The following is a 24,317-nucleotide window of genomic DNA, read 5'->3' as shown; positions in this document are numbered from 1 at the left end:
ATTTCATAGCTATTCTCCAAAGAGCAACGCACCCAAACTCAACCTCCTGCCGTACCTCTGTCAAGTTGAATTTCCCATGGCCAATAACCTAGACATCTTTGAACTTTGGGATGAAACCAAAGCAGCTGGATGAAACCCACGCAGACACAGGAGGATTGGGTAAACTCTACACAGTCTGTGTCCCAAGGCAGCAAGTGCACTCGGATCCATGGTACTGTGAGCCACTATGCCGCTCCAGCTTGTGCGGCCCAACATTTTATTTTTTAAGTTAGAAAAATGGAAGCAACCTCGGTGCGGCCAGCTCTTCACAGCCCAGGTTTCTATGTTTTTTTTTCAGTTTATAGATTTATCTTTAGGCAGAAACTATTGGGGTCTCAAATAACATGGATGCCCCAGTGAATATCTCTTGGCTGCTACTTTCTGCGTTGTATCTGAATGTGTTTCATACACCCTGGATTGGAAAAATGAATGTGAAAATCTGTGATTCAATATTTGTTTTAGTCAAGGGATGCATTTAGGGAATGTTACTAGACTGGGACCTTTATTTATTTATAATTTACTGCACCTATTATAATTTTTAGGCTCCAATAGAATAAAGTTACACCAAATTCCACATTCTTTTCTTATTTTAACTGCAGTCTTTCAATAAATTTTGTTTGCTCGATGTTGTATAGTGTGAATAGTGACGTTACTTCAGGAACAGATAGCTTACACTTGATTTTAAAATAAGAATTAGGTTATAGGCTTCTTTCTTAAAATATTTTGTGAAGATCTGTTCTGGTCATGACATTAGTTTAGGGAAGGAAATCTGCCATCCTTTTCTGAACTGGCCGACATGACACTCTAGTTCCGCCGCAATGCCCCATAGGCTGATCTGCACCTGAAGATGGACAATGTAGAGTGATACAGTAATGTAGAAAAGCCTAAAACATAACCTTGGTACAAAGGTATCCATGCTGCATGTTTTCCTGAAAGATCCTCACCATCCTGACTTACAAATATGGCACCGCTTTTTCATTCCGACTGGATTAATGCCCTGTAACTTACTACTTAATAATATTTTTCATATAACTACGTTTGTGGTTGTCACAAATTAGGAAGGTAGCTTACTGTCAATTTCTCAACCGAAATTTAGTTATTAGACAGTAAATGTTGATCTAGCCAGTGAACCACACTTCCACTAAGACCATGAGATAAGGCTGAAAAACATCACACTGTCGATAACAATGGCAGAAGAGGCTTGTAAATACTTAAGCCATTTCACAAGACATGTTTTATTTTAAATTTGTGAAACAAGTTCATGTTTCACCAACTGCAGTGGTGTAATTCAAACCCATCTAACATTATAAGTTTACAGGATGCAATAACGCAGCAGTGCATTTGTGACAAAAAAAAATCAGCACACTAGTGCTGTTGCCATACACTATTTTGTTCCACATATAAATGGAACAAATTAATAACATAACCAGTCAAAGCTAGAACTTAACGTTCATCTCTTTTTGATGATTTCAAAACTCTTTCCTTTTGATTTTTTATATGATATATGGGCGCACTGCTCCAGTATATATTGGTTCCACATGTTGCCTCCAGTTGGGTGTTTGGGGAGCTTTCTTATTTTAACTGGTGCCGTATATTTGCTGTCACTTGACCCACAAAACTGTTAGGCACAAGTGTTCCAGGGTTTTGACGGAGTGATACGTAAGAAAGACAAATGCATTTCCAATTCCAGATGGTGAAGACTAAATTACATATTTCGTAAATCCACCACAGATTATGTGGATCCCTTCAATGCTGGCTGTTTTCTTCATTTGCCTTTCTCCGAACACTGACATTGAGCAGCTGTGTTGAGTGATGATCTGGGAGTGTTTGGAGGGCATGTGTGAACAATTACAGAAGTTCTGATATCATTTTTAAAGAGAAGAAAGATTTCAAAAGCACCTCAGAAAATAGTGAAAGGGACAATTTTCACACGTCTAGCGATTACCAAGGCATAAGGTGTCTGAAAGGCTTCATTAATTGTCATTGAAAAGTTAGATAAAAAAAACAGTTTGAACACTAATGTAGCAGCAGGAGCATTCAATGGAGTAAAACATACACAATAACTGAGTGTGGAGTCTGTACCTGTTACTATAGACACTTTGCTGTTGCCATTCTCAGCGATATCAATATCAGAAAGGAGATTTCTGTTTTCACTTTCCTGAGATGATTGCTGTGACTGACGATTTCTGCGATACCACCTCCGTGTCAAAAGAAATGTCACAGCACTTGAAATCAATATTGAACAAGCGTTTGAGACCACGACAATGATGATAATTTTGCTGCTTTCTTCCATGGTTGCTCTAATAGTAATCTCTGAAAATAATATAAGAGATGTTCCAATGTACTTATTCAAGTATTCATTTACTGCAAAGGACTCAAAATTGATTCTTAAATTTACTCATGCATTTCATTCTGCGTAAACCTGCTGTTCCACTTTGCACCCTCTCACTCTCTGATCCGCCAGGCCCCTGCCCTGCTGTCATAGAGAGTCGATGACAAAAGTGCTGTTATTAATGGTGTGTTAACCCAGAGATGCAGAGAATATTCTGGGGTTTTGGGCTTCAATCCTGCCATGGCAGGTTTTGGAGTTTGAATCCAATGAAACTCTACAATTAAAATTGTAATGATTTTGGACCAACAGATCTGGTTCGCTTATGTTCTTCAGGGAAAGAAATCTGCAAGTGAAAGAAAGGGTGAATGAGAAAGAAAGACGAGGAATAACAAGTCAGAGCAATTGGAGGGGGAAGAGGAGGGAGATAATGAACGCAAGAAATTAAAAAAAAAGACAATAGAGAGAAACCTGTGTGACAGATGTGGAAAGGGAGAACAAGCTACTAAGAGAAAGACCAATCCAGCAAGAGAGAAAAACAATTTCAGAGAGAGGGGAATGGGCTAAAAAATAAACAAAGAAAGGAACAGAGGGCAAGTGAAAGTGAGGAGGGAAAGCAGAATGAGAGGGAAAGAACGGGCAAGAGAGAGAGGAGATGAGAGAGTGCGAGAAAGCATGAGTAAGCGAGAGAGCAAGAGCATGTGAGAAAGTGTAAGCAAGTGAGACCCCAATAAAAGGAGAGTGAGAGATAAAGAGGCAAAAGATGTGTGAGAGAAAGAGAAGAGTGGGGGGAGAAAGGGGTATGGAGAGAGAAATAAAGATAAAAGCAGAAAGAGAGAAAAATAAGGAGGAGAGAGACTGACAGTGAGAAAGGAAAAGACAGAGAAGGACAGGGTGATTGAGAAAGATTTCCTTCCGCAGATGTAATCTGGCCAGTCGACATTGCGAAGTAATATTACAGTATTATTTTTAGAGTCTACCCATTCACGGGATATGGCTGTCACGGTGAACATTTTATTCCCCACCCTGCGTTGACTTTATGTGGCTCATTGAATTATAGCGTCAGGCAGCACGGAAACAGACCCCTCGGTCCAACCAGTCCATATGGAAAATGTAATTGTGCCCATTTCAACCACTTCCTCCGGAAGTTCATTCCACACGTGAACCACGCTATCTGTACAACAAAATCCTCCATTTAAAAAAAAAATCAATCTCCTTAAAAATGCCCGCTAGTCTTGAAATCCCGCATCCAAGTAAAAGGGCACTACCATTCTCTCTAAGTATAGCCTCTGATTTTTTTATGAACTCTTATCAGATTGCCTCTCAATCTCCTGCACTCCAGTGTAAAAAGCCCCAGCCTATCCAGACTTTCATTATAAATCAAAACTTCCAGACTCAGCATCAAACTGTTAAATCTCCTTTGAATCACCTCCAGCTTGATAATATCCTTCCTATACGTGTACAACCAGACCTAGTCACAGTGCTCCAGAAGACGCCTCACCAACGGCCTGTACAACTTCAACATGACCTGCCAAATCTTATATTCAAAGGGCTGATCAAGTAAGTCGATCATACCGCATACCTTTTTAAACACACTCTCTATATTTCGATACCAACTTCAAAGAATTGTGTATATACACTTCTCGGTCCCTGTGTGAAAAACACTGTCCAAGGCAATACTATTAATTGTGTAAGCCCTACCATTGTTTGTTGTAGCAAAGCACGATATCTTGTAGTAACACAGATTGAACTCTATCAGCCATTTTCAGGCCACTGAGCCATTTGGACAAGATACTTTGGAGTCTTAGATAATATCATTCACTGTCCAAAAGGCCACCAGGTTTGATGTCGTCCATATATTCTCATGCAAATCATTGATATAAATCACAAACAAACAGGTCCCAGGACTGATCCCTGTGGAACACTGCAGGTCATCGGCTTCCAGCCCAAAAAGCAACCCTCCACCATCACTCTCTGCCTCCTTGGGTTAATCCAATTTTGTTTCCAATTGGTAAGCTCACTCTGAACCATGTGACTTAAATTTACTAATTACTCTACCATTCAGCATTTTGTCAAACGCTTTACTAAAATCTGAATGAACAACTTGTACCGCCCTTCCAACATCAATATTTTTGGTGATTCCTCAAAAACTCAATCAAGTTTGTGAGACACTAGGTTCTTTGCCCAAAACCATGCTGACTATCCCTAGCCTATCCTCCCCCACTCTAAATGTCCATAAAGCCTTCCTTTCATATTTAACTGCAACAATCTACCCACAACTGAAGTCAGACTAACATATATATTTAACTGGTTTCTCTTTAAAAAAATTCTGAACAGGTTTAATATTCCATCTTGAGTGACTTTCATCAGGAGTGAGGGTAGCTGGCAAAATATTGGTTTATATACACATGAGAAGGTGGAAGGAGGGGTTAGGACTAACTGGTAAGTAGGGAAATTAATACATAGGAAGGGATGAATGTTTGCATGTGCAATGGAGCAGCTAACTATCTGGCTACCATGGTGAACAGCTATTAACGTGGACTGTTATTGGTCAAAAGTAGGCTGTGTGTTTTGGGAACTTGGAATTGCCTGGTCAAACAAGTGACAGTGAAATTAATGACGGTGATCAAGAAAGAAGATTGGAACAGAAATTCTTCCAGACAGAGAAGCAGAACTTCTTTAAATTGTGACTCAAAGAGAAGTTCAATGAATCAAAACTGAGGACAGGACTGAATTTGTGAGAAAGGCCCATCTGACCAGAAACAACAACTCTGATTTCTCTCCACTGATGCTACCAGACCTGCTGAGCTTTTCTGGCAATTTCTGTGTTTGTCTGTTAACCAGCCCATTGTCTGTTCAACCATTCTTCCCTTCCTTTGTGCTGTTATCCCTACCAATTGTTTACTCCTTGCACCCCCCTCCCACGTTCTGCATATAAACCGACATTTCCCAGCTACCCTCAATTCTGAGGAAAGGTCACTCGAACCGATTTCTCTCCATTGATGCGACCAGACCTGCAGAGCTTTACAAGCAATTTCCACCTTTGTCTGTTGAACAAGGGAGTTAGGTAAACAGGGGACGAGATGCTCATTCCCTTGACGAGATGCTCATTCCCTTTTGTATGTAACCTTTGCATCCGCTCTGAAGTGATTACTAATAATGCGGAATAAGACCTCTGAGGTGAGTGCCTCTGGTCATTGTTGAGATGTATTTTATTTCTAAAATTAAAGTTATAAACATATTAACCCTCCCACCAGTTCCTGTAAAACATATCAACACGGGAAATGGACATATTAAGATTTTTAGTCTATATGCTTGCCACACATGGGATCTCTTGCATGCTACAATGAAGCAGAGCAAACCTATGTGCAGTAAATGTTTGAATTCCAAGCAGCTTTGTCGACAAGGTTATGAGCCGAAGGCTGAACTACAGACGTTATGACACAGTTGGTACAGAGAAAACTATTTGGCTATTTTGTATCAGGAGGTGGTTAGAGACCTTTGGTTAGGGAGTTCCGCGTTGGTCAGCGGTGAGTGAACGCCGAGGGCAGGAACCTCATATTTTGGAATAGTCAAACAAGTTTGAGGTCCTGTTAAATTGCTGAATGAGTGTGAGGTTTGCTAGGGGAATGAGAACTAACTGCAAATTGTACTATTGTGCAGGAAGCCATTCAAAAGTGGAAAACAGAAAGGGTGCAGTGAAAGTGGAGAACAAGAAAGTGAGAGTATTAAACTGGTGAAACCCACATATCCACGTGGATGGTAGTCCCGACTTTTCTGCAACATGTAATTATCATATGGGCCGATTGTGAATGCCACAACAATGTGGCACCCTTTCCCATCTTCAGCAAATATTCACCTCACAAAAAAAACCCGAGATGAAGCAAAATTATGTTCTAATTTTGACTATACATTGTGTACCATCTCGCTGTTTACATGTGTGTGATGTTTCTTACAATAGCGACTACAACTGATAACGTCAATATGAAACACATTCAATAAGGACGTTTACACATGTGAAAGTGACTGCAACACATTTCTGTCATCATACTTTGCTTAAAAATTGTCGTCAATGGTGATAGTTTTAAGAAGGAAAATTGAATCACATGGAAAAGCAAAGGGGAATGCTTTGGTTGTGCATTCGGATAGATTGATGTGTGTTCGGATATGTGTGAGGTATTTAACAGCCTGAAAGCTGTGTTAACCACGGCCTTCATGTTAGCCACACCGAATTATGCAAAACCATTCAAGATGATCATCAATGCAATTGATGTGGGTGTCGGTGCTGTCGTTTTAAAGGAAGACAATGAGAAGATAGAAAGACGTCACGTGGATTTTCCAGGAAATTGCATATTCATCAACAGAAATATTCCTCAAGTGAGGAGGAAACCTTCAGCTCGATGTTGGCATTCCAACATTTCTACATTTATTTTGCCAACAATTTGTCTGAGACAAATATATTTATCCCTACATAGATATATCTATACTGAAAAAAGCCCATTGAAGATTTTGGAGAAATTTAAGAGCAAACATTCAAGACTGTTTAGCTGGATATTATTATTGCAGCCATTGCATTTGACAATTATTGTCGTTGCAGTATGAAAAAAAAGACATAGTTGTTGAAGTACTGGCGTGACTTTGATAAAGAAAAACGAGGGGTTTGGCAATGGAAGTAACAGACTGAAATAAACCATAGTAGTGAGTGTTTCCATGCTTAGACCTGATGTAATATATATGTATTATAGTGTACTAATCGAGTAAGATGAATGGTTTTAAATTGGAGCCAACTTTTTATATTGATGGCTCATTTTCTTAAGGGGTGCATGCAAAAATGTTGTGGTTTTCAATAGCCTATTTTGTCCTTTTTTGCAGAGAGGCTGGAAGGCAGACCTGCCAAGCCAGCTATTGAAGATCACTTTAAACTATAGCATCCATACAGTTTGGAAACAGGTCATTCAGCCGTACAAGTCCACACCAATTCTCTGAAGGGTGTCACACCCAGCCTCAAACCCCCGTCTTTGTAAACCTGAATTTCCTATGGCCAATCCACATAACCTGCAAATTTTTGACTCTGCAAGGAAGCAGGATCACCTGGAGAAAACCCACACAGATACAGGGAGAACGTACAAACCCTACACAGACAGTCCCTAACCCTAAACCAATCGCCCGAGGCTGCAATTGAACTCGGATCCCTGACACTGTGAGGCGGCAATGCTAACCACTTAGCTACCATGCCGCTCCAGCTTGTGAGGCTGTGAGTTATTTATTTTTATAAGTTAGAAAAATGGAAGCACCTGGATGTGCCCAGATCTCACTAACCAGACTTTGTAATTTTTTTTTCATTTTGTAGGTTTAGTTTCTACTTTCTGAATTTTTCCTTAATGTCCTTTTCATCGCTCTGGGATTGGAGAAATGAACGTTATCATCTGTGTTTGAATGTGCTTTTTAAACAAGACATGCGGTTGTGTGATGTTATGATACTAGAGCATTTAAATAGTAATAGTTTCAGTATCTATTATAATGTTAAGTTTCCAATAGAATTAGCTTATACAAAATTCCTCTTTGTTTGCATTTCAACTGTAGAATTTGAATAAATTGTATTTTTTTCTGGTTAAGATGCAGTCATTTGATATTCACATTGCATCAGGAAAGGATGGTTTACACTTGCCTTTAAAATAAGAACTAGGGTGTAGGCCACCTTCCTAAAATTATTTGAAGGAGGTCTGGTCTGGTTTGTAACATTGGTTTAGGGAAGGAAATTTGCCATCTTTATCTGATCTGGCCGACATAAGACTCCAGCCTGACAGCAATGAGGCATACTCGGATCTTCACTTGGGGATGGAAAATAGACGGTAGCTTGGCAATGTCAAAAAGCCTAAAAGGTAACCTTGGTGGAAATGTATTCTGCTCCCCTCATAAAAAATCACAGTGTGCTAGAAGAACACGCAAACCAGGGGCAGGAGCAGGAAATTCAGCCCCTCGGGCCTCCTCTCCATTTTGGTACAATCATGGCTAATTCTAGCTCGACCTAAACTCCACGTGATGTAAAGTTTGTGCGGGCGAGAATGTGTCAAAATCAAGAAAACTGCAGAGAGTATATCCTTCCTCCAAGAAAACAGGTAACCAGCACAATGTATCATCTACAAGAAACTTCCAAAAAATGGGCTGTCTTCAGTCAATGCCATGCAAACCCATGGCAATTACCATACAGACAGCCAAAGTCAGCACATACAGGAGACGCTACCAGCTGTAGGAGTTCCGGCAGGGTACTCACCATTCTGTCTTCCAAATAAAGCTTTATTTATTTCATTACGAGTGGTTCAAAGCCCTGTAACTCACTACTAAACACTAAACGTGTGCTTTACACAATTCAGGAAGGCAGCTTACTCTCAATTTTTCAACTGAAATTCAATTATTGGACAACAGACGTTGATCAACCAGTGAACCACACTTCCACCAGGAAGTCGGAAAAAGGTTGAAAAGCATCACCCTCTCAACACCTGTGGAAGAAGCGGCTTGTAAATACTTAAACGATTTCACGAGACCTTTCTTTAAAATTCTTAATTTGTGAAATGAGCTGCTGTTTCACCATCTGTAATGGCGTAATTCGAGCCCATCTGACACTTTAATATTTCATAATGCAATATCATGGCAATGCATTTTTGAAAGCAAAGATAACCAGCACACTAGTGGTGCTTCCAAACAGTCATCTGTAACAAATTTTTATCTAGCCAGTGAAAGCTAAAAAGTAATATCTACCTCTGACGACATTAATAACATTTAATTTTCATTCATTTATAGGACGCAGGCATATTGTTCCAGTATATAGTGCCCACCTGTGTAGTCTTCATTTCGGTATTTAGGAAGCTTTATTTTAAAACTGCTGCTGCACATTTGTTGTCAGGAGACCCAGAAATCCGTTATGGAAGGTGTCCCAGGATTTTGACCGAATGTTGCTTCAGAAGGGCAAATACATTTCCAATTCCAGATGGTGAATTATCAATTAAATACTTAGCAAACACATTACAGATTATGGGGAGGCCTTCAATTGTGGCTGTTTTCTTCATTTGTCTCTATCTGAGCACTAGCATTGAAGAGCTTTGTTGAATAGGAAGGCGGGACTGTGTGGCATGACTGAACTGAATGAGTTGAAAATTGTGTGAACAATCGCAGACGCGCTGACGTCATTTATAATGAAAAGATACATTTCAAAAGCACCTCAAGAAATAGTTAATGGGGCAATTTTATACATGTCGAGCTCAGCCAGACATACGTTTTCAGAACTGATTCATTAATTGTCGTTGAAAAGTTGAATTTAAAAATCAGTTTCAACACTAATGCAACAGGCAGAGCATTCAGTCGAGAAAAATGCACAATAACTGAGTGTGGTGTCTGTACCTGTTACTGCAGACACATTACTGCTGTCATTCTCAATTATACCAACATCAGGGCGAAGTTTTCTGTTTGCAGTTTCGTTAGATACTGGTGACCAGTGGTTTCTGGGATAATAAGTTTTCCGTGTAAAATTAGGAGTCATAGAATATAAAATCAATGTTGAACAGATGCTCAAGGCCACGGCGATAGGGATAATTTTGCGTCTTACTATCATGATTGCTCTATCAGGAATCTCTGAAAAGAATAGAAGAGATGTTCAAATGTTGTTATTCAAATATTCATTTACAGCAAAACACCAGTCTTAAAGTTTCTGATGCATTTCATTCTGTGCAAACCTGATGTTCCAAATTGTAGCCTTTCACTTTCGAATCCCTCAGACCCCCGTTCTTCTCCAGTAGAGAGTCGGCAGCCTTAATGCTATTATTACCGGTCTGTCAATCCAGAGAGCAACAGAATATTCTATGGTCCCGGTTTTGAATGCTGCCATGACAAATGGTGGAATTTGAAGCCAGTAAGAGTGTGCAATTAAATATCTCATAATGTTGGAGAAACCCATTTCGTTTGCTTCATTTCTTCAGGGAAGGAAATCTGCAAAAGGAAGTGTGAACAAGATAGAACAGCGAGGGAGAACGAGACAGGAGGGGAAGGGTGAGAGAGAAAGTAAAAATAAGCATGAGAAATAAAAAGTGAGCAAGACAGATAGAGAGAAGCGTGGGTGAGAGAGAACAAAAGAGAGAGCGAGAGACAGACTCTAATTCAACTTCAAGGTGGTCATAGAATCAAAGAGTCATTCAGCACAGAAACAGATCCTTTGGCCCAGCCAGGCAATATTGCATATAATCCCAAACTAAACAAGCCCCACCTGCCTGCTCCTGGTCCATATCCCTCCAAACCTTTCCCATTCACATATCTATCCAAAAGCCTTCTAAATGCTGTAATTGAACCCACATGCACTACTTCTTCAGCAAGTTCCTTCCATACATAAACCATCCTCGGTGTAAAGTTTCTTCTTATGCATTTTTAAAAAATTCTTCCTCCTCACTCCTGAAAAATGTGTCCATTGGTCTTGAAATCATGCATCCAAGGGAAAAGGCAGCAACCATTTTCGCTACAAATACCTCTGATTATTTTACCAACTTCTCAAACTCTTGCACTCCAGTGGGAAAAGTCACAGCCTATTCAGCCTTTTGGAAGAAAACTAACCTTCCATACTTAGAAACTGTCTGCGAAATCTCTTCTTAATTTCTTCCTGTAACTGTGTGACCAGAACTGGCCTCAGTATTCCAGAGAAGGCCTCACCAATGTCCTGTGTAATCGTCCAAAGTTTGTCATCCAAAAACGTACCAGCCACGCCTTCTATGTCTTCACCCAAATCATTTATATATGAGGCAAACAAAAAGACCAACCCCATGGAACACCACTGGTCACAGGCCTCCAGTCTGAAAAGCAACCCTCTACAATTGCTCTCTGTTTCGGAGCATTAAGCCAGTCTAGTCTTCAATTGACAAACTCATCCCGACTCTCATGTGATCTGGTTTTACTGATTACTTTACCGTGTGGAGCTTTGTCCACGGCTGTACTAAATTCAAAATAATCAACTTCTATTGCTCTCCCGTTATCAATCTTTTTGGTGATTCCTGAAAAAGCTCAATTAAGTTTGTGTTACATGACTTTCATCGCACAATACCATGCCAACTATCCTTAATCAATGAGGTTGCTGGCTTGCTCACTGAGCTGGTTTGTTTTTGTTTAAAGATTTTGTACCATGCTCGGTAATATCAACAGTAAGGCCGATGGTGATGAACCTTCCGAATGAAAACACGCCAGCTCAGCAAGCAGGTCAACAACCTCACCCATATCTTGAGCTACAAATCTGTGCTAAAAATTTGAACCGCCCAAACAATTGTTCCCTTCTAAGTGTGGATAAATCCTAAATTCTATAATCAAATCTGTCAATTTACTCACAACTGCACTAAGATTTGCAAGTAAATATTTCCTTGATTCCTCCTTACAAATTTTCTTCATTAAAGTTAAATCATAAGTCATTCTGCAGTCATAATTCTCAGTTACAGATGATGCAAGTATTTCTCATAACTTCCCTTTTCACTTCCGAAAGCGTTCTGAGATGCGTTAGATCAGGTGACAGAGATTTATCCACCTTCACATTCTGTAACGCCTCCCAAACATCCTCTTTTTCATGTGAACTATTATGTAAGACATCAAAGTTTACTTTCTGCATTCCCTACACTCTTTTTCTTTCCCCACAGTAAAATCTGATGCCAAATATTCATTTAATATCTCTCTCCTTTCCCAGGGTTCAACACAAAGACGACCACCTTGAACTCGAAGAGGCTCTACCCTCTTTGTGGTTACCCTTTTGCTCTTAATGTATACGGAGAAACTTTTTGAGTTATTCTTAACCTTATCTTCCAATGCTATTGCATATTCCCTTTTTGCCTTCCTGTTTTCTCTCTTAATAATGTCTCTACACTCTTTATATTGATTATGACATTCAATTGAAACAAGTTGTCTGTATTTAAAATTAGATTATCTTTTATTCACGACTAGAACCTCAATGTCTTTATTCATCTACTGCTGCTTAATCTGACCATTCTTAAAATTCATTATAATAGGAACAAAATGCCTATGAATTCTCATCATCACACTCTTGAATGCCTCCCATATTTTCTTTTACCGGTGAACAATCTACTCCAAAACTCTTGAAAGTTCTTGTCTCGTGGTATTAAAATTTGCCATACTCCAATTAAAAACTTTAAACGTTATTGAAGGCTTATCCTTTCCCATAACATTTTTAACTAATGAACTTATGATTGCTAAACCCAAAGTGTTCCCACACATTTGCTTCAATCACCAGCCCTGCCTTATTGAAGAAAAGAAAGGAAATTTTTATGAGCACATTTTACAAATTCTTCACCATCCAAACCTTTAACACTATGGTAGCTGCAATCAAAGTTTGGAAAATTAAAACATCCATTATTACAACCTCATTATGCTTACGTATATCAGAGATCTCACTACATATTTTGTTTCTCAACTTCCCTCTTACTATTGTAGAACCTCTAGTGTAGTGCCATCAAAATGGTCTTTCCTTTTTTCAGTTGTAATTTCTATCCATATTTTTCACTGGAAGATTTTGCAGAAACATCTTCCCTTGTGACAGCAATAATGTCTTTTTAAATAAAAAAAAACCAGCCCCGCCCTACTTTACTTGCCTCCTTTTCTATCCTCCTGATAGCATCTAAAACCTGGAACATTGAGCTGACAGTCTTGTCCATCTCAGCCAAGTTTCTGAAAAAAGCTATGAGCTCCCAGTCCAATGTCTTAACGATGTCCTGAATTCATCAGCCTTATCTGTTGTGCACGTTGCTTTGAAATACATGCAATTTAGTTCATCAGAGTTACTACACACTTTGACTCTCTCTTGCCTTCCTTTTTTAATTGACATTTTCTCCTCACATTCAGAACCTTTCCCATCTCTCCTTCTCTTTACACTGCTACTTAGACTTCGTCAACTCCCCCTTTCTGTCAGTATGGCGTCTCCCTTAATGGAATGAGAAAATCTCCCTGCTAAGGTACTGGTCTCTTTCGAGTTTAGGTTCGACCCATTCTGGTCTATCAGGCCTTCCCTGTCCCAAAAGCCATTCTGTTTGTCTAAAAACTTAAATGTCCAAATAATACACCAGCACTTGAACTATTGATTTTTCTCCTTTAACCTTTCATTCCTTCCCTTGTTGGATTTTGGCAATGCTATTAAACCAGAAATTACTACATTCAGGTTCGATTCTTAAATCTTCTACCTAACTTCTTAAATTCACTTTGTACTTCTTCAATGTTTTCCATTTGTTGGTAAGCTAACTTCTTGAAATGTTGCAGTCCATTTGTTGTTAGTAGACCCACAAAACTGTCAGGGAGGACTTGCAGGATTTTGACACTTCAGAAAGGGCATCATGTTTCCAAAGCAAGATGATGAATTCTCGATAAGATACTTAGGAAATCCACAGCAGATTGTGTGAAATTGGTCAATACTGGCTAATGCTTAATTGGTCTATATCAGAGATATGGGCAGTATCCATATCTCCATACATGCTGATCTGGGATTGAGTCGAAATAGACAGGCAGCTTCAGAGATAATTTAATTCCTCGTTATTAGTCTGCTCTCTGATTAGTTCCTGAATAATCAACTTGGTAAACCTTTTTACATACATGTCTAATTATCATCATTATCTCAGTGAATATGATATCTAACCTGATTGAGGCTCTAATGATCAATCATGGTCTCCCAAACTTTGACGCTCGAGGCTGAGTTCCTGCTGTTCTCAAATTGTGTTCAAACCAGTCAGGCAGATTCGAAACATTGAGATAATCTGAGTTTGAACTTCGTAATGAAGCTGTCAGCCTTGATTTGGGACGGAGCACTTTCACTTTCTGGGGAAAGTTGGGTGGAAACCTCCTTCTGATCTGCACACGCTGTGTTCAGACATATTTCTCATTGTGAGGTCATCGCGTACATGGCAGTACATCTACTCGAATACAAGTGGAGAATTACAGAGATTTATAAAAATAGAATTCAGTCATTGTATACATCTGAGGAGGGGGTCACTGGACTGAAACGTTAATCCGAACATTTATTAACAGTTGGTGGCAGACCTGTTGAGCTTTTCCAGCAACTTCTGTTTTTGGTGATGATTTTTTACAGCATCTACAGTTCGTTTTTTTATTGTACACATCCACTCGCTCGTAATAATTTCTCTCTCACTGTCTCTCTCCAGCTCCCCCTTTCTGTGTCTATCTCACCCTTTTGTCTCTCTCCCCCTTTGTCTACTTCTATCGCCTGCCGTGCTCTTGCCCTATTGCACTTTCAGCCTTGCTGTCTTCCTCCCTGTCTTTCTCTCTCTCATCCTTTCTTTAGAGAATGGGTCAGGAAGATTAGAAATATGGACCAAGAACACACAGAGTATTTCATCATCATTGTGGACGACAAGGGACCAATAGATAGTTTCAAAGTTAGATATGTCCTAAAACAAAATCTTTGTAAATATATAGTTATTAATTAATTAATACAATGAGATATCCGCAATTTTACTGTGGTTTGGCAGTTAAATGTAGCCCACACCAGAGTGAGGATGGCATATTCCTTCCATAATGGCCATGAGTGACCCAGCTGTAGGCTTACAACAGTCAACAACATGGTCATGACTAGAACATTAATAAACAATTTATACTTTGCAGCACATTCCACCATCATAAAATCACTACAGTGTGGAAACAGGCCCTACGGCATAACAAGTCCACACTGATCCTCAGGGAACCCCTCCCCAAATCCATACAGCCTTGATCACCACAGGCAATTTAGCATGGCCAATCGACCGAGCCTGCACATCTTTGGACTGTTGGAGGAAGCCCACACAGACATGGGGTAATGTGCAAACTCCACACAGACAGTAGCCTGAAGGTGGACGAGAACGCCGGTCCTTGATGTTGTGAGGCAGCAGTGCTAAACACTGCGCCACTGTGCTGCCACAAAATGTCAATCATAGCAGTACTTGACCTCTGGATCCATAAATATGACCTGAGTCTCTGCATTAGCAGTCCCGCATAAATACCATGAGGCCTTTGCCGATGAATTCAAGAGTTTTTACTGGAGATTTCTGAATTACCACAGAATGTTTGACAGCAAATGAGCAACAACTTGGACAATTTCAGACATGCTCCAAAGTTCGTGCAGCTCCGTGAATGAGGACACTTGGCAGGCTGAGGATCGGCACACCAAAACCACGATGAGGCTTTGCACACAGCCTGGGGTGCATATACCTCTGCTTTCGCACTCTTTTAACAACTATATTTCCAGGAGGCACAGGAGACACTTGAAATCAATTTCCAAATGCTGTTTAAGGACGCCTTTACAAAGTACTTACAAACGGTCGATCCTCATCCAGACGCCATTCATTTACAACAGACTTTGGTCAATGCAACATTTCCTCCTCTGTAATAAAATTTAGGGGCGGCTCATCAGGGTCATAAAATGCAGGGCATGAAATCCAACCTTTGTACGGGGCCTGCAAAAACCTCTACTCTTCCGAAGTTTGAAGGGGAGAGGGGCTTCCTATGAAATCAGCAATGATTATAGAACAGAAAGCCAATAAACGGAGAGAATTCCAAAGGTGTTTGGAGGCCCGTGCGAGAAAATTGCCCGAACTCTCAATCATACTGTCATATTCTGATCGCATCGAAAATAAAGTGACATATCAGCATGTCAGCATAGGTCAGCAACTGTTAAGCATTCTATCAGCATAGATTAAGCATTAGGTTAGATAACCACGTACAGACCAGTAAATGTCAACAATTAGGTTACGGAGCCACATGACATCTCAGCAACTGTTAAAGCAATGGTAACATCATATGATTAGTAAAGTTAAATCACGTGGCATGTAAACAACTGTTAAAGGCCACAATGACATAATGTAATAGGTCAAGGATGAAGTAGGAGAACATTGTTGCAGAAAATAATCATAATCTAATAGATTGAGAAACCATTGTAGGAGAAATGATTCAGAAGACGAGTAGCTTTAGCAGGATAACATGAACTTACATAATTGGTTTACTGAGATCGCAAAGTGTGGAGCTGGATGAACACAGCAGGCCAAGTCGTGTCTTAGAAGCACAAGAGATGATGTTTTGGGCCTAGACCCTTCATCAGAAAAGGGGTGTGGGGAGAGGGTTCTGAAATAATTAAGGAGAAATGGGGAGGCAGTTCGAAGATGGATAGAGGAGAAGATAGGTGGAGAGGAGAGAGACAAGTTAATGGGCGGGGGTAGAGACTGTAGAAGTGAATATAGATGGGGAGGTAGGGAGGGGATAGGTCAGTCCGGGGAGGACAAACAGGTCAAGGGGGTGGGACGAGGTGAGCAGGTAGGAAATGGAGGTGCGGCCTCAGATGGGAGGAGTGGATAGGTTAGAGGAAGAACAGATTAGGGAAGCGGGGACGAGATGAACTGGTTTTGGGATGCAGTGGACGGAGGGGAGATTTTGAAGCTTGTGAAACCCACATTGATACGTTTGGGCTGTAGGGTTCCCAAGCAGAATATGAGTTGCTGTTCCTGCAAGTTTCTCTTGGCATCGTTGCGGCACTGCAGGGGGCCCAGGATGGGCATGTCGTCTAAGGAATGTAAGGGGGAGTTGAAATGGTTCGCGACTGTGAAATCTCTCCTCCCCCCAGTAATGATACAGGGATTACTGGAAGAAGGGGTGCTTCGGGAAAACAATAGCCCCTGTAATGCCCCATTGTCGCCAGTCTTAAAAGCAGACGGATCCAAATGGAGACTTGTGCATGATTTGAGAGCAGTAAATGAAGTGGTGGAGGATTGGCCAGCAGTGGTTCCAAATCTACACATACTGCTGACTAATGTACCTCCACAGGCAGCCTGGTTCTCAGTTGCTGATTGATGTTCTGCTTTCTTCAGCATTCCACGAGCATAGCATTGCCGGTACTTGTTCGCTTTTACGTACAAAGGTCAACAGTACGCTTACACCAGAATGCCACAGGGGTTTACACATTCACCACAAGTGTTTAACCATGTTTTGAAGTCAAATTTAGAGAGCATATTGTTGGAAAGTACGCTAATTCAATATGTTGATGATTTATTAGTCTGCTCAGAAAGTCAGGAACAGTGTGAACAAGACACCCTTTTCCTCCGAGAGAAAATGGCACATGGGGGTCACAAGGTGTCCAGGAAGAAACTACAGTTTTGTAAGCAGCAAGTTGAATACTTGGGTAGACTTATTTCTAAAGGGACTAAGATGATTGCACCAAATCAGGTTGATGAAATTGCTAAAGCCCCCAGACCTGAGACACTAGGGCAGATGCTGTAATTTTAGTTCAACCTGGATTGGGGAATATGCCGAAATTACGGCGCCCCTGAAGAAAATAATGAAGGAGGCTGGACATTCACACTTGAGGAATGCCCTGCAATGGAATGAGGAAGCTGCAACAGCCTTTAACACCGTCAAACAAGCGTTGCATTCGGCTCCAGCATTAGCCCTGCCTAATCATGAGAGCCTTTTCCACGTTTACGTGTCCAACAGACAGGAAGGATATGCTGCTGCAGGACTTATACAGGAGGCATGCATAGGGGACTAAGCAAACTAATGCATATAATAGCAGCCGACTGGACGAACAGTAACAGGGATGTCCACCATGCTATCAGGAGCTAGCAGCTGCACATTTTACAAATGAAAAAACATCCTCCATGACAATGGGCTACCCTATGGTTTTGCACACACACCGTAAGGAAGTAGAATTGTTAGGGAGAGGACAATTTGTATTGACACCTGCCAGGATATTAGCATATTGGATGTTACTGCCATTTCCGGACATAACTATTCAGAGATACACTGCAAGGAATATAGCGGACTACGTTCCACCAGAACATGAGGGTGAGTCCACGATTGTGCCAGGGAAGGGACTACATTTGCTAAATTGAGGGTTGATTTACAATCTGAGCTGCAGCCTGATGAAGATAAAAACGTCCTATTTGTAGATGGCTCATGCTATAGGGATCATGATGGGAATCATGCAGGATTTTCTATTGTGCTGCAAGAACAGCCTCAGTTTAGGACAGTCAAGCTGGAGGCATGCCCATAACCTGTTCAGCTCAACTGGCTGATATCAATGCATGAACAGCAGCATGTGAGTTGATGAAGGTGAAAAAGTAGATATCCATGCTGATTCGGCTTATGCCTATGGGGTATGTCACCTCTTTTGGCAAGTATGGAAGCCAAGAGGCTTTAGGAAAAGCAATAGAGACCCCATATAACATTGCCAGCAGTTATAGAATTGACAGCTGCGATGATGAAGCCAAAAGCGCTAGCTGGCATTAAGTGCCAAGTTCAAAGAAAAGGGAGTGGCATGGTAATAAGGGGTAATCAGGCAGCAGATGAAGAGGCTAAAATAGCCTCTGGATGCGCCTCTGCTGTCATTGTACCCCAGATGCGAGTAGATCCGGAGCCTGCAATAGCAGGCATCATTGAGATCCAAAGTAGGGCAACCTTAGCAGAGCAAACACTGTGGAAGCAAAGTAGCGGGGCTGGTGGCGGGGGGTGGGGGGGGCGGTGGTGGGGTGGGGGGAAAGCAAGACCAAGATGGCTTGTGGTGCAAAGACGATGATTTATGGTGGCACCTATCCCGTTGTTGACTACCCTTATATCAGAGGTGCACCCGCTAGTTCACTGTGGCAGAGGGGAAGTGATGAGGAAGATAAAAAAGGTCGGATTCTGGTCACGTTACCTGCAGGCTTCAGTGGATCAAGTTGTCACAATGTGAGGCATGCGCTCAGTACAACATCAGATAGGGAATAATAACCCCTGTAAGATACACCTACCAGTACCCAAAGGACTGTTTAAGCACTTAGTGACTGACTATGTGGACATGACAAAGTTGGTGAGAGGGAAAAGAGATAAGTTAGTGGGTCATTGCTGAGGGAGGGCCGCACTGTCGGAGGGTCAGTACAGAAGGAGTGCCACACTGATGGACAGTCAGTGCTGAGTGAGCACCTCACTGTCGGAGGGTCAGTACAGTAGGAGTGACGTACTGTCAGAGGATCAGGACTGAGGGGATGTCGCACTGTTAGAGGGTCAGTGCTGAGGGAGTGCCACACTGATGGACAGTCAGTGCTGAGTGAGCGTCTCACTGTCGGAGGGTCAGTACAGAAGGAGTGCCACATTGATGGACAGTCAGTGCTGAGTGAGCACCTCACTGTCGGAGGGTCAGTACAGTAGGAGTGACGTACTGTCAGAGGATCAGGACTGAGGGGATGTCGCACTGTCAGAGGGTCAGTGCTGAGGGAGTGCCACACTGATGGACAGTCAGTGCTGAGTGAGCGTCTCACTGTCGGAGGGTCAGTACAGAAGGAGTGCCACACTGATGGACAGTCAGTGCTGAGTGAGCACCTCACTGTCGGAGGGTCAGTACAGTAGGAGTGACGTACTGTCAGAGGATCTGGACTGAGGGAATGTCGCACTGTCAGAGGGTCAGTGCTGAGGGAGTTCCACACTGTGGGACTTTCAGTGCTGAGTGAACGCCTCACTGTCGGTGGCTCAGTACTGAGGGAGTGCCGTACTGTCGGAGAGTCAGGACTGAGGGACACTGCACGGTCAGAAGGGTAACACTGATGGATTGCGACAATGTCAGAGATGATATCTATCAGACCAAACATTAAATTGTTGTAATGTGCACTTCACCTGGTCTGGCACTCCCATCCCCTCTGTAACATATAAAAATCACATGGTCCTAACTGAATTTCACAGCACATGAGTTGTTTTTTGCACCTTGAGCAAATATTCAGCTCACAAACAGTACTAAAACAGAAATTATCTCCGAACCATGACTGTACATTGTTTGCCATCTAGCTGTACACATGCCTGCTGTGTTTTCTACAATGGTCTGTACACTTGAAAACCTGACTATGAGAATTATTTCAAATTTGGAATTTGTGAAAACTGCTGTGAAATTCAACTTTTTATTTACAATTTGCTTTAAAAATTCTAAGAAATACTGATATTTTGAACATGAGAAAATCAAGTAACATGGAAGAGCTGAGGGAACTGGATGTGTTGGGATGTACAGGTGGGTGTAGAATGGTTGGGTGTTTGGTTGGCTGGACGGTCGGTAATTGGATGGTTGCTGTTCTGCAGTCAATCTGCTTAACTCTCAGAACAGTCAGGAGAATCCCTGCAGCCTTTCTGTCCTTAATCGACTTTCACCCACAACTGTCCAAACAGGGCGTCGGCTTGCAGGAGGTTCCTTTATTTTCCAAAGGGTTTCATGAGATTGTGGGATGGACATACAGAGTTAGCCCGTTTCTGCCTTACGTTAGTTGGCCAGAGCGTGTTTGAGGGAAAAGGAAGAGAGGGATATGGGACCAGACATGTCACATGGAAGCATCCGAAAGCCCCTTTCTCAGTTACTTAGTTCCAAAATGTATGATGTTTGTAAATTTGATTTTATTCATTAATATGATGAAAATCTCACACGCCAAACATGACAAGGTGACTGAATGATCATGAAAGCCAGGCCCTGGAGTTATACCTATATCTGCAATCACTCTCTTGGAACTGTTTCCTTTCCAACAGTACAGAGAAAACAACAAAGCAATTTCTCACTCCCCTGTTTCAGGAGACATTTAAAATTAATTTCCAAATGCAGTGTAAGAACAACTTTGTCATGTCCTTACCAATGGTTGATCCTTATCATAACGCCGCTCATTTACAATGAACTTTGCTCAAGTCAAACACTCCTTCCTTTGTAAAGAAGACCAGGCGTGGCTCATCAGCATCATAAAATGTGGGATATGAAATGATGCCTTTGTACACAGCGTGTATAAACCTCCCCTCTATCTTTGTTTTGAAGCAGAGACCTTTTTTTTAGTATTCAGCAACAGAGCACCAAAACCCAATATAGGAATGAAGTAGAATGATATTAGAGATTCTGCGTGAGAAAAGGGTCTGTTCTGAGGGAGTGCTGCTCTATCGAATATCAGAACTGAGGAAGTGTTGCACTGTGGCAGCGTCAATACTAACACAGTGCAGCACTGTTGGAGGGACAGTACTGAGGTAGAGCTGCACTGCCAGAGGACCAGTACTGAGGCAGTGAGACACTGTCAGAGATTCAATACAGAGGGAGAGCCACACAGTTGGAGTGTCACTACTGAGGGAGTGACGCACTGTCAGAGAGTCCAATATTGAGGAGGCGCTGCTTTGTCGGAGGGTCAGTGCTGAGGGAATGCTGCATTCTGGAAGGGTAGTAGAGTCATACAGCATAAATCAGATAAAGCCATGCCGATCATAACACCAGACTAAACAATCCACCTGTTCGCTTTTGACCCATATCCCTCCAAATATCACTTAACCATCTACATGTTAAAATGTTTCTTAAATGTTGTAACTGTGCATCCGCCACTTCCTCTGGAAATTTATTCCATACGGAAACCACTCTTGTAATAAAAATTGACCCATGTCATTCAGCATCTCACCCATAATTATAGATGATGGCAGTGTTTCTGCAAAGGACCACATAATTTTACCCTCACCCTCCTGCAAATGTTCCTTGTACAGAAGGAGAAAAACATGGCTTTGTGTCCCCGGATACAAGAGATTGGGTGCTGGAGATTTATCCACCTTTACATGTTCTAAGACTTGCAGAAATTCCTCTTCTGTGATGCGAACTGCTTCCAAGACATCAATGTTTATTTTCGCAAGTTCTCCAGCATCCATTTCTTTGTCCACGGGAAAAAAAAACTGATGTTGAAAATTAATTTAATAGATCTCCTACCTCCGGAGTTTCAAAACACAAATGATCCATTTGATCTTTAAGGGGTCCTACTGTCTGTCTCTCTTACTGTTCTCTTAATCTTAATCTACTCATAGGATCTTTTCAATTAGCCTTAACCCTATTTGCCAAAGCTACATCTCACAAAGAAACAAGGATTTCAGGGAGAGTGCAGAGAAGTGGAGTTGAAATGTCCATCAGCCATGATTTAAATGGCAGAGTTGACGCGATGGGCCGAATGGCCTTACCTCCACTCCAATGTCTTATAATCTTATGGTCTTATATTTTGGTGGATGGGTTATAACAATATCAAAAACCGTCTGCCACAATTTCTGACATCAAAACAGCTCATGGTTTGTTTGTGAAATTGGTCCTAACTATTCTTTTCTATTTCATCAAAACCCTCCAAAGGATTTGCTTTTGTTGGCAACTTCCACAGGGTTCCAAGCTGATAGGAATTATCGAGTCACAAATTGCACTTCTCTGAACAATTCCTTTGGATTTTTTCTACAGTGGGGAATATGCACATTTCCTACTCAACTCTCTTCCTGTGCCATCTCAGAGAAAGCAGCCCCCGCTTAATTGACGCCACATCCACAAGCATTCTGTCCCTCCACCACCAATGCTCAGTGGCAGCAGCGTGTACCATCTACACGATGTATTGCAGAAATTCACCAAAGCCCCTCAGGCAGCACCTTCCAAAACCACAACCTACTTCCATCTAGAAGGACAAGGACAGCAGATACATGGGCTCGTCACACCTTGCAAGATCCCCTCGAAGCCATTCACCATCCTGACTTCGAGATATATCGCCATTCCTCCAACATCGCTGGGTCAAATTCCTAGAATTCTGCCCCTAACATGGACTGCAGCAGTTCATGAAGGCAGCTCACCACCCCCTTCTCAAGGGGAACTACAGATGAGTATTAAATGCCTGACCTAACCAGCAATGTCCACGTCTCATGTGTGAAAAAAAAATATAGCCTAGAAAAAACGGGACCCTCCTGTGTGCTTCACTGAGGTTTTTTATTTCTTCATAATACAACGAATTTGTGTAACTAGATATTTTACTATGTTACTGATCTTCGCACTGAACTTCGTTACTGAACCTGGACAATGTTGCTGCATAAATAAATGTGTTTGTGCAACAATTTAGGATTTGCAACATATAACCCGTTTTACTGAAATTATCTAGAAAAGGCGAGTAATCATCAGGATTTATTCCTTGAATGACATAATACACGAAATGCACAACAAAGATTGACCACAGAAGAATGAAGCTCTCAGAGATGGTGAAGAGCAAAATCACAGACTTCCTTCTGCTCTCCATCTCTGTGTTTCTCTGATTCTCTCTTTTGCTCTCACACTACAGCCTCCTGCGGACTTGACTGGTCACTAAAATGTGTCTGACGGTCAGAGCATTGAGCGATAGAATTAGAGCGAATGGCAGTCAAGGGGTCAAAGCTGTGTCAAGCCAATCTAATGCCACCCACCAAATCTCAGTAAAGTAACTTGACTTTGTTTTGCAACAAAATGGCACATTGTTGGTTATCCACAGAGGCTCATACCGAAAATAGAAGGGAATACTTTTCAACCAGAACAAGGTGCAAGTTGTTGCTAGAACCACAGTCGCAGTTTTCTCAGTACAATATTTTGTTTTCAGCTTCTGACAACAAATGGTCACAAATTGGTCAAAGGTGAAAGTGACGGTGAACCAGACAGAGCAGTCCCTGGCTGTACGGTACAGGACTCCAGTAACACTGCACACAGGAGTGATGCCCAAGAAAGATAGTGGGAGATAATAATAGGAAAATCTCCTCAGTGTAACATCAGTGATGATGACCATCAGATCTGCAGCTGCCATAAGCACCAGGTAGCGTGTAGTGCAAGGGGATACGCCACATTTGCCATGGGAAAGAATAACAATCGCCAGTAATTTAACTGCAGATGACAAATTGGAAAGGGCAGAGTGAATTAAAGATCAGAAACTCCCCCGACTTCATTAAGAGAGCAGAAATATAAATTTGTCACCAAAAGAACGGTGCACTGTGTGAGTGTAAGTGGTTTGTGGCTGAGTGAGTTTTAATAATAAGACTTTCACACCCACCCGAGATTGTTCACCAACCCAAATCACTCCAGGGAATTATTTAGTTTGGACAGAAACAGGCCTAACAGCCCCTCCTAGGACAGCGGAATGAAGTGTGTAATTAT

General features: G+C 41.6%; 1 protein-coding gene across 1 annotated transcript in view; it reads right to left on the bottom strand.

The window, feature by feature from the left end:
* Positions 1–24,317, bottom strand: part of LOC125449600 (NACHT, LRR and PYD domains-containing protein 6-like) — a 92,780-nt gene that overhangs the window by 7,852 nt on the left and 60,611 nt on the right. The window contains exons 2-3 of the mRNA XM_059642883.1: positions 9,767–9,997; positions 2,122–2,352 (exon numbers count right to left, since the gene is read on the bottom strand). Coding sequence (XP_059498866.1) covers positions 2,122–2,352; positions 9,767–9,977 — 442 coding nt within the window. The 5' untranslated portion in view covers positions 9,978–9,997. The remainder of the gene's footprint in view (positions 1–2,121; positions 2,353–9,766; positions 9,998–24,317) is intronic.

The sequence above is a fragment of the Stegostoma tigrinum genome, chromosome 46 (assembly GCF_030684315.1).
Source record: "Stegostoma tigrinum isolate sSteTig4 chromosome 46, sSteTig4.hap1, whole genome shotgun sequence".
Classification (NCBI taxonomy): Eukaryota; Metazoa; Chordata; class Chondrichthyes; order Orectolobiformes; family Stegostomatidae; genus Stegostoma; species Stegostoma tigrinum.
This window is presented reverse-complemented; position numbering and strand designations above follow the sequence as displayed.